This window comes from Physcomitrium patens, chromosome 3 (assembly GCF_059467195.1).
Source record: "Physcomitrium patens ecotype Gransden chromosome 3, ASM5946719v1, whole genome shotgun sequence".
NCBI classification, from domain to species: domain Eukaryota; kingdom Viridiplantae; phylum Streptophyta; class Bryopsida; order Funariales; family Funariaceae; genus Physcomitrium; species Physcomitrium patens.
In genome coordinates, this window is record NC_143412.1 from 1,575,514 (window position 1) to 1,593,759 (window position 18,246).

The 18,246-nt window shown below is 34.0% G+C and overlaps 1 protein-coding gene across 3 annotated transcripts; it reads left to right on the forward strand.

The window, feature by feature from the left end:
• Window positions 1-10,921: 10,921 nt before the first annotated feature.
• LOC112279968 (signal peptide peptidase-like 2) lies at window positions 10,922-17,932 on the forward strand. Of its 3 annotated transcripts, none has more exons than XR_002969170.3 (14): window positions 10,922-11,715; window positions 12,746-12,904; window positions 13,157-13,268; window positions 13,638-13,757; window positions 13,949-14,100; window positions 14,325-14,525; window positions 14,704-14,738; window positions 14,895-15,051; window positions 15,346-15,399; window positions 15,671-15,763; window positions 16,321-16,463; window positions 16,674-16,779; window positions 17,220-17,303; window positions 17,566-17,932. XR_002969170.3 is itself a non-coding variant. In XM_024514802.3 (14 exons), exons 1-14 carry the CDS (start codon window positions 11,545-11,547, stop codon window positions 17,691-17,693), a joined length of 1,680 nt encoding a protein of 559 aa, XP_024370570.1. In that variant the 5' UTR covers window positions 10,922-11,544; the 3' UTR covers window positions 17,694-17,932. The 3 variants fall into 3 exon arrangements, 2 of the variants coding, with proteins under 2 accessions (XP_024370570.1, XP_073388593.1); XM_024514802.3 differs by having other exon boundaries at window positions 16,674-16,744; XM_073532492.2 differs by lacking the exon at window positions 10,922-11,715 and adding an exon at window positions 12,197-12,404 and having other exon boundaries at window positions 16,674-16,744.
• Window positions 17,933-18,246: the final 314 nt, after the last annotated feature.

Below are 18,246 nucleotides of genomic sequence, written 5' to 3' on the forward strand. Positions count from 1 at the left end.
AGTCTTGATGTCAAAAATAAAGAATACCTATTTTTGATGGTGATTTTGTTGAGCCTTTAATACTCCACATACATTTGAAATAATCTATCTTTCTTCTTTACAAAGAAGATAAAAACTCTTTTGGAGATTTTAAATGGCATATGAAATTTTTAGCTAAGTTCTCATTTATATTTTTCTTTAATGTATTTAATTATTTTTTACAATAAGCTATAGATTGATTTGAATGGTAATTGGACTTCTTCTTGAAAATCAATAAAAAAATCATATAGAAAATATTTTGGAAAAATATAAGCATTTTTCTTCTCAAAAATATCTTAATAAACTTGGTATCGATTCAAAATATTATTTTTATTCTTTCCACCATCTTAAATAGATATGGCATATATGACAAAAGATGACTTTTCTTTTGTAGCATGCATGAAAGCTTTTACATCTACTAATAAGAATTTAATTGTATTGGATTTATGAATTTTTACTTGACCAACAAAATCTTGAATTAAGCTATAAGAAAATTAAGGTTATAAGAAATTTAGTCAATTTTAAGGTTATACTTTTTGAGCCATGATAATCCAAAAATAAATGAATTAAAAAGAAATATAATCATATTAAATATTATTAAGCTATTATAAACATTGATTGATACATTTAAAGGAACTATTTCATGGATAATATCTCCAAAAGAAAATAGACTATCATCTATTATTTCTACATGCACAAGTTTGATTTTTTTGATTAAAGATATTTCTTGTTTTTGACAAAGTCTTCATCTATAAAACATGCTAAAGCTCTTAAATGTAATAAGATAAAGACTTTGTGATTTTTTGGTTCTAAAAAAATTCTATTGTAAAATAAGGTGAGGGATTTGAAGAAAGAATATGATCTTTACTAGGTATTCCACAAGATTTCAGTCATAAGGTTTTTATTGTAATTAGAAAAACTTGTTTTCTAACACATTATCTTCTTTGGAAACCATGCTTCTCATTTTGTGATTACATTGCTTCTTTGAATAATGTTGAACAATGTACTTGGATTCTCCATAATATAAGCACAATTTTTTTTAATAATATCAATTTTTTTTTTGTTCAATAAGAAATTTGAAATGTATTATATCAATTTGCATAGACATCGACTTGGATGAATAACCTTCCAAAAACTTAAAAGGTGTATCCATAACTTGATTTTTATCATTTTAGTTAAATCTTTGTTCTCAGCAACTTTCAAAGATTCAATTGTTGTATGCAATAGCTTGAGCAATAAATTGCTCCAACAAGTTTGCTTTTGGCATCATTAATAATAAATCTTTGATATTATTATTCAATCCATATCAAAATTGATTGATAGGGGCTTTTTTATTCTAACATATACCATAAGCAAGGCTTTGAAATTCAACAATATATATGGTGGCTGAACATGATCTTTGTCATAAAAATACATGCTTGATTTTTACCATCTTTTTTCAATCACTTTATTCAAATATATCCATAAATACTTATAAGTATGAATTCAAATTATTGAATAGTTGTGAATCTTTTTCCATCAAAGGCACAAACCAACAAAGAACACTCTCAAGTAAAAGTGCATCTATAAATCCGGCTTGAATAAATTTATCAAATTACTAAAAAAGATGCAATCTTAGATAGAGATTTACTTGTTGTAAAAACCTTTGAAACTTTGATCTTATTCTATCAAACTTCTTTGACATACTTATCTTTGCTCTCCTTATACTTGTAGTAGCATGACTTTTTGAATTTAATTATAAATTTGATCTACTTGCTTTTCTTAATTGCACAATTTTTTAGTGTAGATTTTGAATTTTATTGTTGACTTTTTCCATGAGTGTAGGAATAGTACATCCATAATTCATGTTAAAAATATGTGATATTTTGATCCTAAGAATGTTAACAAGCTTATGAAGTTCTACAGTAGTTGCAAATCTATTTTTATTTTTGCCAAGAATAGCATACATAATGTTTACTTCTATAGATAATTCAAATAAATTCAAAAGTTAAATTAAAATAGGATAATTTACAATCTCTAGTATAAAATAATTTTTTTAAAAAAGAAAGATAATCTTTTATTTTTAAGAAAAAAATTAGTGTTAAAAAATTAAAATTTAGTTTAAAGGAGAATAGTCTATAATCTTTAAAAATTCAATAATAGAAGTACAATAATCTACTTACTTCTAAAACAAAACAAGAACAATGAGATAGCATTATTTTCAAATTGTCAAAGTTATGAATCTCAAAGAATTAAAAGATCAATACATTCTTATGTCACACAAAAGATTAGATGTTTATTCAAAGATGATATAATATTGAACTAGAATGGCTATTGCCAAAAATAAAAAAACTAAAAAAACTTAAAATAAGACTAAAAAGATATTGATAAGAGTAAAAAAGACTTCATTCTTCCTTCTATATATACTATCTAATTGGGAGCTATGTAGTGGCGTTCTATAAGACCTCCAAAATGTATCCAACTTACAAAGCATGTATCTTAACTTGCAAAGCAAGTTTTTTTATATGTATGCTACATAGTTAGCTTGTATTATAAGCTATCAACATAAGCAATATGTGGTTAATTTATTAGCCAAGTTTTTAACCTACCAATCAACTACAAATACATATAAAATCAAAGCCATACCTATGAAGCTTCTAGAAAGTTTTTCAATAAGATATTATCAAATTTTTCAACTTTAATCTGTAACTATCTTTTAATTTTATATAAATAATTATTGGAATAAATATTTATGTCAATCATACCAATATCACTACATGCATTATAATTTTTTTTGAATACTTTACATTAAGAGTACTCAAATCCAAATTGATCTCTTTTTGTGTCATTTCTCAATAGCAGATATTTCTTTATCTATACTATGTGGAATTTACCAATAGGTTGTGGATGTTGTTGTGACATAATTTAGAGTTCTATAAATATAGTGTTGATATAATAGAAGGCTATTGATGATTGTTAAAACTTGTTTCAATGTTTTGGACAAGAAATTGAGTAAATTTTTAATAAAAAATAAGACTAAAATTAGCTTTGATAAGTGCCAATGGCAGTCAAAGTTATTAAAATTGAAGAGTCGCTCCTCAAGTTTTATAGTTTGAATTAAATGTGAATATGGTAGACCAAGTATTACAATAAAAGTTCCTTTATAGAGCTCAATATTGCTTACCACATGCAAACATATAAGTTTAATTTAATCATAGATCTTTGTTAATGTATAATAAGAGATTAATCAGTTTACATCTTCAAAGATTTTACTATAAGGAATCAGATTGATGAATGTTGAGATGCATATCTTTTCACAAGAGAGCTATAATACATATTCCTTATGTATATTTTTGATACAAAGTTCCACATATTGGCATATGCCAAATAAATCAAATTTGCTTAATCCAAGATATTATTTGAATATGTGATGTATGCTTTTTGTTGCAGAGGTCACAAACTTGTCAAAGTATCAAATCTTATTTGTCAAAGTAATAAGGAATATTTTCTTATATACATTAATTTTATATTTTATTGATATACATAATTGTCTTAAAAAAATTGGAATTCTAAGTTTCTACAAAGATGATCTATTGCACTTCAAATTTATCTTTGAAATGCACAAATACCACTATGATCAAGGACATGAATCTCAAAGAAAAAAAACTCAATCATTCTTATGTCATTCAAAAATACTACAAAATCATTCAAAGATGGTAATATATTAAATTAAAATAGCTATTGCTAAAGACAAGAAGATTAAAAAGTCTTGAAAGAAGACTAAGAATAAAGAAGGCTTCACTCTTACTTCCATAATACTTCCTATCTAAGAGCTATATAGCAATAATCTATAAAACCTCTAACATGTGTTGACTTTGATAGATGCATGTCTTAACTTATAAGACAAGTTTTTTATATGTACACTACATAATTAGCTTCTTCTATAAGCTATTAATACATATGAAATATGATTAATTTGTTAACCAATTTTCTAACCTATTAATCAATTAAAAACAAGTGTAAAGTTAAAATCACATCTATAAAGCTTTTAAAAAGCTATTCTAAAAGATATTATGAAATTAATCTATTTTTACCTACTTCTACCTAATTATATAGGTAATTATTGGAATAAATATATATATCTATGATAGTACCAACCTTACAAAAATTCTTGCTATTTCTCATTTATAAAATCTTGTTTACAAATTTTTATAATATTTCTATCAATATGCCAAAGGCATAAATGAATGATTCGAAATAAAAAGATTTCTTTGATTGCATTGATTAGAATCAATTTACAATCTACAACAAAGGTACTAAGCAAAGATACTATAATAAATAATTATTTGACTCATTCAAGTGTATTATGATAAGACCTAATTTCTTTTGAGGCTAGGAAGAGAAGTACTACTATAAAAAAACTAAAAAAGTTATGCATCTAATAACATGTAACAACAACATCTGATACTTGTTGATCTTGTAGGTGGCAATGATCAACAACACTTTTTAATTCATGAGAACAAGATTGATTGAAATATGATGAAAAAAGAAAACATGGATCACTATTCCACCATTTGTTTTTTTATGTGTTATTTGACAATCTTAGTAAGTGAAGTCATTAAGTAAGACTTTAGCAATGTATATCTATTAAATAATATCTTAGTAAATCTTTGACATATATTATAGATTTTTTTCTTTACAACAACAAATCTTCCAATTCATTAGCACACTATTGTCAAAACTCCATGCAAACAAATATTTGCAAGTAGCAAACTATCAATACATATATTTTTAATTGTGATTAGCTTTCTATATGAAACATGTCTAAAAATAGCCAATGATGGTTCATAATTATGCTTAGGATTGGTGACCTTAAAGTGCTAGCAATTGTTTCTTTTGTCCAGCCAAGTAACAATTTCAAGTGGACAATTAGTTTTTGGAGTTGACTTCTTTTACTTTCAAAAAAGATAAAAAATAATGCTTCAATAGCCACCACTATGGTTAGAATAATATCACATATAGCAATCTTTTTTTTAGCGCTTAGTCACAATGGCATAATCACAATCTAATACATAGATTTGAATGTCTTTGAATAACTCTTTTTGTAAATTATACATTTTTTCTACATTTGGCGAAAGAAACCTCATTATAAAAAAGAAAGAGAAAGTATAAGAATTATTTATTATACAAAATACTTGCAAAAAAAAATCATCTACTATTGCATATGAGCTTTAATATAGATTCTAAATTAATACTAATAAATTATTATAAATTTAAGTTTCAACTTATAATATTATTATTTTATTATATTTTTTTCATTTAAATATTAATACAGTGATTATTTATTCTGTTTAAATAATTTTCAAAAATTCATGCCTCAAAATTTTAAGACCTCCATAAAAGATCATATTTTACAAGTATATCAAATTACCACGACATTTTCAATCTTTTACTATTAATTCTCAAAATTTTAATGAGCTTTTTAAACAAGTCAAAATGAATAGCAAATGCAATAAGTTATGAAAAGATAAGTACCAAATATAGTGGAAACTATGACTCATCCTCAAATGTTGAAATTTCTCTATATTTTCAATATTATCAATAGACAAATAATTTCTCTAGCTCCATTATTGATATTCTTTTGTAAATTTTAGATATAATTTTTTTATTTAAGAATGAAAGTCACAAATCAAAAAATATTTATGATAAGTATTATTTACAATCTATCATATTTATAATCAAAATATATTTTATTTATAATATCAATATATAATAATAATAATAATTATATTAATTATATTAATTATATATTTAAATTAACATTTAAATTTAAAATTATTTATTTTATTAATTAAATAAATAAAATTAAAAATATTAATTATATTTTATAATATTAATAAATAAATATTTAAAAAATCTATTTTTTTTACAAAATTGATCTACCTTCTTTGTTCTTAGTCCTTGCTTCATCCATTTCTAATTCCTAAGCTTATTTATTCTAATCAATTTTCTTGTTTAAAAGGCATAGAAGAAGAAGAGGGAGGATCTAGTCATCCTTTTTTTGTCTTCTTCTTTATAGAAAGAAACTTATAGAGTTATTGTCAACAAGCTTAAGTAAGAGCGAGTAATAAGAGAGCAAGAGAATAAGAAAGAGAGAGAGAGAGAGTGAGTGAATGAATGAATAAGTATAAAAAAATAAAAATAAAAATAAAATAAAAATTATTGGGTCCACTACGAAGCTTAATGCTTGGGATGTCTTAGATTGCATACTCTAGCTTGTTAATATTGCACCCACACTCAATGCTTTACATGCATTTGTTTCATAGCAAGCATGTGGTTTTTAGTACTAGTTTAGGCAAGCACAAATTGTACATCATAAGCTCCACTCTACTAAGATTTGAACTTATTGGTTGTATTGGTTGATGTTATCTGTTATTTGCAAACTTTGTATAATTTCAGATATTGGTTGGAAATTAAATCAAATTTTATATATACATGGAAGAATTTTTCGGAAGTGCTAATGCAATGGAAGCTTGATTTTAGGATGTGTATTTTTTGTGATAGATTTGTAATCCATTGGCATAGTCAAGAGAATTATGTTTCTTTTTGCTAGCACAAGTGGATTATATGAAGCTTTTAAGAAGGTTGCATTTTGGAAGGAATCCAATTAAAAATGTATACATCATTATCTACAACCACCCATTAAGAATGTAAAGGGAGAAGGAAGAGAGTTGGATGAGAATTAGAAACCAAGAAAATTAGATCAAAATGAAGAAGGTTGAATATTGGGAATGGAGGAAGTAATGATTAAAAACAAAAAGTGTGGATCAATTTAATAAAAAGATAGATTGTTTTAATATTTTTTTTATTAATAAATTAATATATTATATTTATAATGACTATAATTTATAATTTATAAAAAAATAAATTATAATTAAAAATAGATTATAATTAAAAATAAATTATAATTTGTGTAAAGCTGCATAATCACATCTTTGCTTACACATGACTTTTCTTGTCTTTAGCTACAACTGTTTCCTAAATCTTCCAATACTTGTCAAATTATATACCATAAGTTAGAAAATAAAGTATTCAAAATATCAATAACTATAAAAGAATCTAAATTATTTAAAAGTAATTTTTATTCATCAAATTGAATATTTTCTATAAAAAATATAAATAAATAAATAAATAAATCACTAATCATCCTTATAAATTTTAGACTAGAGACTTTAATATACATGATGCATGCATTACTACAACTAAAAATCTCAATTGATAGAAATGACAATTGAAATACTTACTACAAGGTATCATTGGGAATTTTTCCAAAAAACTTTGGAGCATTAATGGACCAATTTGAAAGACCATTTTGGAAGTAAGGAGCAATACTCTACTAAAGATTTTAACACTTATACCATGTAGTATTTATTCTATATAGGATCCTCATTCATAAGGCTATATCATTAAGAATAGGGGGTCAAAAAGTAATTTTCTTTGTGAAAATCAAACTAAACTATACCATATCAATAAGAAGTTTTTTTGACTAGAAGGATGAAGCTATCTCAAAAACTCTTGTTTTAACACTCTGATTATTTCTGAGAAATTACAATTACTTACAATAAGATTGATAAAAAAAATTTATATATTTGAAGATCCAAAATAAATTTTTTATTTTTCAATTATTTCTTGGTTTAGAGCTGCAACTAAAATCCAAAATCCTAAACATTTAAGTCTTGCAAGTTGAGAAGTAAAGAATCAGTACTAAAAACTATGCAATTTTGAGAGGTTGAAATTGTGTTTGCAATTTCTTAACTAACCTCAATCTTACACAAAGCTATAAAAGGTGGATTTTTTAAAGTAATAATATTAATAAATTGTGCACTTTTTGCCTCTTCTTGAGTTATATAATAAGAAAAATTTAAAAACCTTCATAATTAATGATGCTACTCTATTCAAAAGAAGAGAAACCAAATGCCAACATCAAAAGCTTTAGAGTAAAGATATTTGTTCTAATCTCATTGTATACAAATTGTACAAAGGAAGGAATGTTGAGATTGAATTGCATGGTGGCTTATAATTATACAAATTAAAGAAGTTGTTATTCTTTTAGCCAGTTTGATCAACTTCGAGGTGATATCTTTTAGAATCCATGTTCATTGAGTGTCAAGCTAAGAAGTGGTTGATGGCACAAAGTTTATCATCATTCTTAAGGCAAGGGTACCACACCACAAAATAACAATACTGCACTACATCACATGATAACAATAAAGTGTGCAATGCAATAAAATAAAAATTAGTAAAAAAACAACAATATATTTTTTTGATGAATTCAATTTTTTTTTAGAGACAACACCTAAAAAGAATGCTATTCTTTGACCTTCCCCGCTAACCAATTAATGGGACCACCATAAGAGAGACTATTGCTTCTACTCAACTCCTTGCACTTGTATAGGATTTACATTATTATACTCAACCAATCACAAGTCTCCACATTTTTAGGATGCACATAGAGCAACATTACATGTACTTTTAGCAAGTTAGGATGCACTTATAAACTCAGCCTAAAAAAAATTAAAGATTATTATATATATATATAAAAGAAAATGATAAAGCAATAATTTTTTTTATTAAAGCGATCCATTCTATCTTAACCATTATTGCATCTTTGCAGCCCCATCTCTATTCTCAGCTATTCTTTGTTCCCAACCATTGCTAAAGACAAGAGTAGAGGATTGAGAATGTAGAGAATAGGGATGATGGTTGAGAACAGAGGAACAGATGGGAATAAGGATAGGGTTGAAAAGGTACAATGATGGTTTAAACATATGGATTGATTTAGTAAAAATTTGGATTACTTTATCATTTTTCTAGATATATATATATATATATATATATATATAATTATTTTTGGTAGTATTGTTTTTAATAATATAGATGATTTTAATATTTTATTTATTTATTTATATAGTTTTGAATAATGTTTAAATATAGACTAATTGCTTCAAATTATTTTTCTAGAATAAAATTAATAAATTTAATGATTATCTCAATATTAAAAAACATATGTAATTGGTATAAGATCAATTAATTTTAAAAATATATAAATTTTAAATTTTTTTTAAAAAATATTTATATATGTATATATAATGATGATTTTGAACCATTTTATTATTAAAAATATTATATAAAAAACTAGATGATGTCAAAGAAGTCAAGTAACTCACCGCATGCCATCGCCAGCTTAATAGATCGGCCCACCTGCGGACGCAGACGCAGACGCGGACGCGCGTCAGGGGCGGTCACCGTCAGCGTTGGCGGCAGCAGTAGCGATCCTGCGGCGCCAGCCAACGCATGAAGGTGTGGGTTGGCAAACATGGGCATAGAGCACTGCGACCTGATCGATACAGAGTGGGCCCGAACGATATCACCGCAAGCCTTACCCAGATTAACAAAGACAGCAAAGAGCATAATCCCTAAACTCCCGTCCTCCTCAATACAACACAAAAAGCCAGTTGCAATGACCTTTCTGATTTCCTCGTCTGTGGAATTTCCAGCGTCTAGTCAATGTCGATTGATGGCGTCTGTACTCACGCCATCGTTATCTGTAGGGGACTGAAGCCTCCTTTATGTGCTGGACTGATGTTGTCTCCATTGAGTAACCCAACCAGTCCATGTGATCGACTGCAACGTCGTAATACCTCTTGTGGGTTGTGGCAGTTGGAGGTCCAATGATCAGTACTGTCGTTTTGCTGGTTCTGAAGTTGCTGAGCTAAGTTTTGTGATCTGGGTTTGAGGGGGTGTCGAAGCTGGGGAGGTGTTGTTGGTGTGCACACTGGGTGCTGTTGCTGTTACGATGCAGGTCCGGAGTGAGAGGTTTGTGGAGAACTACACTGGTTTGCTCCCCTTGCTCGTGAAGATGGTGCTCAAATGTAAAGCGAGGGCGGGGTATGCGAAAGTTGGTGCAGATAGCGGTTCGAAGAGTGAGTGGGGAGAGCTTGTGGCTGTGAATTACAGCTTGGGGTCTGCGCCACTGCGGAGACGACCGTGGAGAACTCGGCTCCCCAAGGTGCTTAGACGAACGTCACGACGATGTCTGGAATAATTTCCAGAGCTTGGCGAGGGATTTGTATGGCGCCGTCCTCGCCGTCTCGAATTCCAAGACCTAGAAATGTCTAGAAGTGCGGTAGTTGGCTTGCGAATTCAATTGCGAGGAGTCGTTCGCATGAAGTGCGATTTTGTGAGAATATATGTTTGGATTGGAATTGCTGTTGTACTGCAGCGTGCATGATTTCAACCTGGGTGAAGCCACAGTGTTAGCCTGTGTCTATGGCGTTCCAGTTTCTTGTAAATATTGAGGTGGTGATGTCATTATAATATCTCCGAGCTAGTCACTAGGCTACAAGTTCGAAGAAGGTAGTTCAGCTGTATTTCAATTAAAAATTGCCGTTCTACCTCTGACTTTCGGCATCGTCTTCAAAGCAATGGAACTAATCCACTGGCCATGTATCATATTTTGAGTTCACAGACTTGTATATATACTAGTATCTGTCTGGCTTGAAGTCCTCACAGATCAGATGAAGTCCAAAATCACGTTTCCCACAACGTTTGGCCCTCGAGCTGCAATGCTCAACAAACAGTCACACGAACCTTGAGGCCACATCTCACGAATCCTTATGAACAAAGAGCTAAAACAACCATCTGAGCCACCGAGCAGCCCGATTTACGGAGAGAAGGAAACCCATCTAAAAATAGATTTAATGATGCATCTCATAAGTCACTACTTAAGTGAAGATACGAAAAGAATCTAATAATCGAAAAAGAATGAAGCTTCAAGGAGGCAGATGGGGCCCCAGGACCCCGTAATGGTCCAGCAAATGATATAAAAACAGGCAGACGATGATCCGAAGAGGACACTTACTGTAGAAGAACCGTGGACAGTGGGTTTGGACTTAACCAGTTCATTCCTTCTCTTCGGCCACCGTGTCCCACTGTCTCTCAATCTACAACCAAAGCATTCCGCCAAGTCCTTTTCACGGCTCCTTCGCTGCATTTCGGCCCGAGATTCTTGTCTCGCACTCACGAACACATGGTTGAACTTTCTTTCAGATCGCAAGTCACCAGCTGCCTCCGTTTTTTGCTGATAGGCTAGCAGCAGGGGGAGCGAGAGAAGTATCCATTGCAAGGGGGGAATGATTTATGCGAAAAGCGGTCTGGAAGGAGCTGCTGCGGTGGAAGAGGGGAAGTGGAAGAAAAGGATTTAGAGTGACCTTTGGATTAATAATGTTTTGACAATTTAGTTTTCTGCCCATGATCATAGTCAATCGGACTAATGTCTCTGACATGATTGTCAGTGATACGGGGAAACGGATGGGTGTACGGTCGTGGAGGTGGCGGGTGAGCCTGCTGTGGGGAAGGTGTGTGTGAGTGTGTATTGCGGTGATAGAGCCCAGGGTTTTGGAGACCGGCTTCTGTGCCATGAGGTGCAGCAGGATAGTACTGCAATCAGGGAAAAGGGCTGCTTCATTTCAGCTTTTGTAGAATGTGATGGAGGCCCGGGGGGGATGGCGCCATGCTGCGTCGCCGCGGCTGCCTCTGCTGCTGCTGCTGCTGCTGCTTGTGAGCTGCTTGGTAGTGCAGCCTTGTCAAGCGGACGACATCGTCCACGACGACACGCTGGCTCCGTCACAACCTGGCTGCTCGAACAGCTTCGTTCTTGTACGGTGCCGCTTCTTGCAACCCGCCCCCTAATTGATTCCTTTTTGTCTTCTTTACTTCTTTCTTTCTTCAGCTTGCGATTCAAGTGCGCCTATCAGATCAGTGGCAACAGGCTGTTAAGATTCTACTGAAGATGAGTATTAGCTCACTTTTGGAAGTTTGTTGTGAGACAGAGAAACTGCAGAGTAGTGGGTTGAAGAATGCTTTTGTTTTTCTTCCTATCTTATTGTCACTATTCTAATAGAGCTCGAAAATTTTACTGCACGGCCCGCCGAAGTTGGTCCTTGTGTGCACATACCCGTCACAAGATTTTCCAATACTATTCTCAGCTTAACATCTTTACTCCATCTTCTTCAAGTTAGAGTGTGATTAGCTTAAGACACAAGATAGTGATCTTCGTGGTTGACCAGACGTAATTAAGTTAAAAAACCGGATGGATTGGGCCTTGTCTAAATCCATTACATTCGATTTGAATGGGTAGGATTGGCTGCACATATGAAGGACCTGGGCTCTGATGAAAATATTGGAAGGCACCTGAACAGCCTCATACGATTTGGTGGGCCGCTTCAACCTCCATGATTCAGTGGTCATAACTATTGGAAATCATACCCAAGAAATTAACTGCCGTGCATGCAGCGGAGAAAATAGCAATGCATCCGGACTACATTGAACAATATGTTGGGGCAAGGGTATTGTCTCAACATTTGACGTGATCACTGTGCTGTCGGTGAACAATTTAATCGTCGGGTTTAATGTTCTTAACGTTGCAGCACATAACTGGAAAGTCTCTTTCTTGCATCTGTTTCGTGGAGTTAATATGTAAAGAAAAGTAGAAAAATAGAATTGTGTCCCGTAACCTGCTGCTCGCTAGCTCTAATTTGAGGCTGGAAGTAAGAGTGCAAGGATATCACGTAGCCGATGCAGTTTGTGGTATGTCTCATTCGCCTGTGAGTTGAAGAATGTGATGTAAATGATAGAAGAGGAAATGGGTGGGAAAAAGAAAAAAAAGTGACGGTGAATTATGCGGCAGGTTAAAATCAGGACCTGGATCAAAGGAGAAGAAGATTCCGAGATCGTGGGTGTGAGTGCAAGATTTGGCAAGCTTATTGCTGATCATGAGCAAGGAAAAACTAGTGTTCCATTGTCAAAGCTGGATCCTGAAGATGGATGCACTGACTCCATCAAGCCAGTAGGTCCTCTAAACTTGCGGTTGCTAGAGATCTTTAGCATTTTACCGCATACCTTCAATGTTGCACTCAAATTGAGAGATTATTATTTCAAAAGTTGCCGTAAAGAGCTGAAAATTTTAATTTTCACGCAGAGAACTTTTGAGGCCTGATTTGGGTCTGCTTTCACGAGTTTCACTTCTTGTTAGTTACATGTCTGGAAAATGTCGAGTGACTCTGAAGCTTGGTGTGATTACGATCTGGTGTCTCCATAGCTTCAGGGATTCACAGCCCTGGTTGAACGAGGTAACTGTACTTTCACAACCAAGGCCAGGACGGCTCAGAAGGCAGGAGCGGTCGCGCTTCTGGTTGTGAACGACAAACAAGGTTCTCATCTTTTTTTCCATCTATTTTACCCCCCCTCCCTTTTTCTTTTTAATTTTAATTTTTTGCTTCTGTAACTAGATATTGTAGATGCCACTAGACTGACATATGATCAAGTTTCGTATATGGGAGATTATGACAGCTATTTTCTAATTCAATTCCTCTCAGCCTAGCTTAAAGCTCCTGAATTTTGTCATGTGTTTGTTGGTTGGCAAAAAATTTCGAGGTTGAACTGAGGCAAGTTTGGCCTGCAGTGCAATGAAAAAATGTAAAACCAATTGAGAGGATATAGTCACAATCCGTACGATAGAAGTATATAGCACTGCCACCCAAGGAAATATATGTACTAATCTGCATGTAACGTACATGTAGAGCTTTACAAGATGATTTGCTCCGAGAATGATACTTTTCATGATATCATCATACCATCTGTTTTGCTACCAAAGGCTGCTGGAGAGCATCTGGAGGAAGCTTTAGATTCTAACAACGAAGGTAAGTTCAATTTCCACATGAGATTGATTGTTGGAAGGTAGAACAAATGCTGGACCTAGGACATGGATGAGTATTGTATGCACTCAGTGGCCGGACTGGAGGTGTTGTTGACTATGCTGGGAAACATTCATTCATAGTTTATTACTTTATTTCCTTTGGATTGTTCCTTAACTCTGGCTGGTTGGTTTCAGTACGAGTGCTGCATTACTCTCCAAAGAGGACAATGGTTGATATAGCCGAGGTCTTTTTGTGGTTGATGGCTTTGGGTACTATTTTGAGTGCCTCATTCTGGTCAGCTTGGACTGCTAAAGAATCTGCGCAAGAGCACTACCGTCGCTTGAAGGTATCAAACAGTCGTAGCCTCGTCCGATGTACTATATTACTTTATCTGCACCTGCAAAATATTATGATATCAATGGATATTGTTGTGTGCTAGCCACATTGGGTGTTTTTTTCTCCACTCATTCTTGTACAAATTTGATTGAAGATTCTACTCTTATTTTTCTCTGAAATCAAGAATGTTGAATTCATCATTTCACATCATTAATATTTCCCGAACCTCACCAGGAACTGCCAGAGCTTCCTGCCGAGGATCTAGTGGAGGCGAGAGATCCTGAGAAGGCAAACAAGGATGTAATTGATATCAACGTGCTCTCAGCGGTGCTATTTGTGCTTATGGCTTCAGCTTTTTTGATGCTTCTCTACTTCTACATGTCAGCTTGGTTTATGCGGGTATTGGTTATCCTTTTCTGCATAGGCGGGTTTGAGGTAAGTACATGGAGAGCTGTTGTGTAGAATGACCCTGATCATATCCTTTTTTACTTCCTCCGCTGATCAGAATATGGTTTCAGTTCAATTCCTGCTGCCAATGTCTAGAACATATTTCATAACAGCCCTCATTAGTTGCTCTTTAACCTTTGATGAAATGGTGTCAATTATGTTTCAGGGTTTGCAGACATGCCTTGTGTCCCTTCTGTACAGGTACATGATGTCTTCCATATCGGTTTCAAAAGATTTAACCTAGTATGGAAGCTCGAACATTCAGACACTACCTATCCTCATTTCGTATGTGCAGAGGGAAGATAAGAAAGCATTGATAGAGATTTAATGCAAAAAAAATTCTTGATTGCTCTGCAGGTGGTTTCCTAAGGCAGGGAAAAAATTCATCAAAGTCCCTCTTCTAGGAGAAGTGTCTGTCCTTGCTCTGTTTCTCTCGCCCTTTTGTCTCGCGTTTTCCGTTGTTTGGGGCGTTTTCCGTTTGAACTCCTATGCCTGGATTGGTCAGGACGTTCTTGTAAGTTTTCTACCTCATATGTGCCACTGATGAAATTGTGTATCTCGTGCTGTTGATCCAGTTCCGGTTAACCATTTTTAGTTCGTCTGGGAAGTCAGGATCAAGCGTCATGTACTCGACCTATCTGATAATAATTTCTGGTTAGATACCATTCGCTAGAATATTTATCGACCAGCAAACCTAATGTTTGAAAGAGCTTCTGGATAGTTTCTTGCCTGTAGAATATTTAGCCATGATTCGATGTATGCGAGACACTCATCAGTGTTGCCTTGTTTTTTCAAAAAAATCGTGCAGGGGATGGCACTCATTCTCACAGTTCTTCAGATCGTTCGACTGCCAAATATTAAGGTACGCTGCTTCCAAAATGAGGATACCAGTTCCTTTAAGGAAGAACGTAACCTCAAGGTCAATCAACAAAAATATGAGTATTGACACTTGTTTGATACACATAATTCTCAGTTCTAATTATATGACAGATTGATGCTTATTTTTAGTTTCTCACAAAGAAAGTACAGTCGTTGGAGAGAAATGCGTGTCAATAGAGGCCTAAACCTGACCCATTTGAATATTCTTTGGCAGAGGAAACTTATTTGTATGTTATGCGACTTTTCCTGCACAGGTTGCCGCAATACTTTTGGGTTGTGCGTTCCTTTACGATGTTTTCTGGGTTTTCATCTCACCAACCTTCTTCCACGAGAGTGTGATGATTGTGGTACGTCATTCAGCTCTTTTTGTCGTTATGTTCACTTAGAGGAAATGGCTCTCAAAGAAGTCTCACCCGCAGCACCCATTTACTCTCCTCCATGTTCCCTCTGATATTTCTCTCAGACAAAGCTCAAGACATCTCAAGATCAATAATAATGGTTACAGAATATCAAATACAACATGGTTTCTTCGTAATGTTGCCAGTCTTTTCTTTGGTTAAACGAAGAATTTACTTGATGCAAGGGGAACCATTGGTAGAACTGATGCTCGATATCGGTCCCAGCTTAGTTACGTTGAAACATCCAACTGAAATGATTCTCAAGACAGACTGGACGGTCATGGAAAACGTTTGGTGACTCTGACGCCATGCACTAAAAGCGCAGATTGATGTGGCACTGCAATTTGCGGTTGCAGTTGTTGCCTAGTCTGATCCTATGCTAGTGACAGTCATGTCTTCCATCGATCGTACACTCCACATCCCCCTGAGCTTCAGAAATTAACAATCGAGTAGAAGGTTTCATATGTTAAATCCTACTCCATGTATAAACCGTCTGGTGATGACAGGTTGCACGTGGAGATAAAAGTGATGGCGAAGGGATACCAATGTTGCTGAAAGTTCCAAGGTTGTATGATCCTTGGGGAGGTTACAGTATCATTGGCTTTGGTGACATCCTACTCCCAGGGTTGCTTGTCTCCTTCTGCTTACGGTACGTTGAGATTTTAATTTTACTTTAGTCGATGAGTCGTGAGGTTTGTTAGATTTGTAGTGTATTGGGTTTACTAGCTTCGCGCAGCCATGATGACACGAGTACATGAAAGTCGGTCGCTGGATACAGCAATTGTGCAATACCTAGATAATTTGTTTCCTCGATAGATTCGTTCACCTCTAATTTTTGTCACTGAATTTTGTTTGTCAGGTATGACTGGACAGCAAGAAAGAGTTTGTTCAGAGGCTACTTCCTATGGTCCACAGTTGGTTATGGCCTAGGTAGGCGCAAGCAGTAGTACATTGTCATCCATTATGTACGTTTCGATTGTTGTCTAAGTTTTTGTTGTTGAACCTACAAAGTTAGGGTCCCACCATGCAGGATTTATGGAAATGTAGTATGCACCTGCAACTATACTTCTTTGAGTCCTTAGTGGAGGAGTTGAAGTAACCTTTGCTGTGCACATGAAAATAGTGTTCGTCACTCATTACCGAGTGATGAGGAGAGTGTCTTGTTATGTCATCTAAGCGATCACCTTGGAACAAGTAATGAGACATTGTTGAACCCCGAAATAACGTGAATCTTTCTACCCTTCGCTCCTGAATTTACATGGGATAGATGAACTTCTTGAGCGGTCAGTGTTTCATAATCCTGTACTAACATTCTTCTGGCCGTCTCTCTCCACTTTGAAGCAAAATTCCTGGACGAATAAGGTGAACACCTAACATATGTTTGGCCTTGTTGGTGGACTTGTAGGTTTATTCATCACATACGTTGCACTGAATGCCATGAATGGGAGCGGGCAACCCGCACTCCTTTACATCGTGCCTTGTACTCTAGGTATTTCTGTCTATCAAGCAACATTCAAATCTATTTTTTCTTTTATTTTTGACTTTGATATGTCTTTTGAGAGTGTTTTCATTCGCGGCTAGTTTAAGAAGCGATGCTTTAGAATCTGCTGAAGCAATCTTCAATCTCCATTCTGCTTGGATCAACCTATCTGGAACTCAAGGAAAGCTTATCTCTGCTTTTCAAGCTTCCAGCACGTTCCTATCATCCGATTGCCTTCCAGTTGCTGAAAATCCTTTAATTGTGTGAGCAGGGACGGTGCTTTTGCTTGGGTGGTGGCGAGGAGAATTGAAATCTTTGTGGTTCAAAGGAGACTCTCTGGACCAGTTTCCAGTGGATGGTGAACAGGACCACCATCCAGTGGGCAGATCACCGGAATAGTAGACTTCTATCACAAAAACCCAGTGTAGTAAAATAGGAGAGATCCGAGCGGAGTCTGTCCATCTTTCTATCTTCGTTGCATGTACTTGAACCACACCAGTGTAAAAATTGTTTTCCTTCCCAAAAACTAGTCTTCAGCTCTCCCCAGCTCACAGCTCTTACAGCTTTTGACAATGTAAGCTTGACATCTCCTTGAATTGCAGTAATGCCCTCGAGTGTTGTGGGTTGTATTTTTACCATTAACTGTACAGAAATAATGGTGAAAAAAAGCACATTAATTCATCATCCAACAATTGAAGATACAAGAAACCTGATAGCTTGACACAATGTTGATGTATTTTTGATCATTTCAGCAAAAGTCTATAATTTAGCTTTGCAACATAAAAATTTTCATTAAAAATTTCTTGTATAAAACAGCGAAGTGGCGACAAATACACGGGATAAATAGGGGAGACAAAACGGATTGCTGATTGGTTGCATGCCTCATTGTTTTCATCAAAAAAGTGAACCAAAACGTGAGTTCAGATGGGCCTGTTAACGTTGATCATATCAA

Coding starts and splice junctions, on each gene's coding strand:
- LOC112279968 (XM_024514802.3), top strand. CDS start 11,545: ATGGAGGCCCGGGGGGGATGGCGCCATGCTGCGTCGCCGCGGCTGCCT. Junction 13,269..13,637: donor GGTTGTGAACGACAAACAAG/GTTCTCATCTTT, acceptor ACGTACATGTAG/AGCTTTACAAGATGATTTGC. Junction 13,758..13,948: donor TTTAGATTCTAACAACGAAG/GTAAGTTCAATT, acceptor GGTTGGTTTCAG/TACGAGTGCTGCATTACTCT.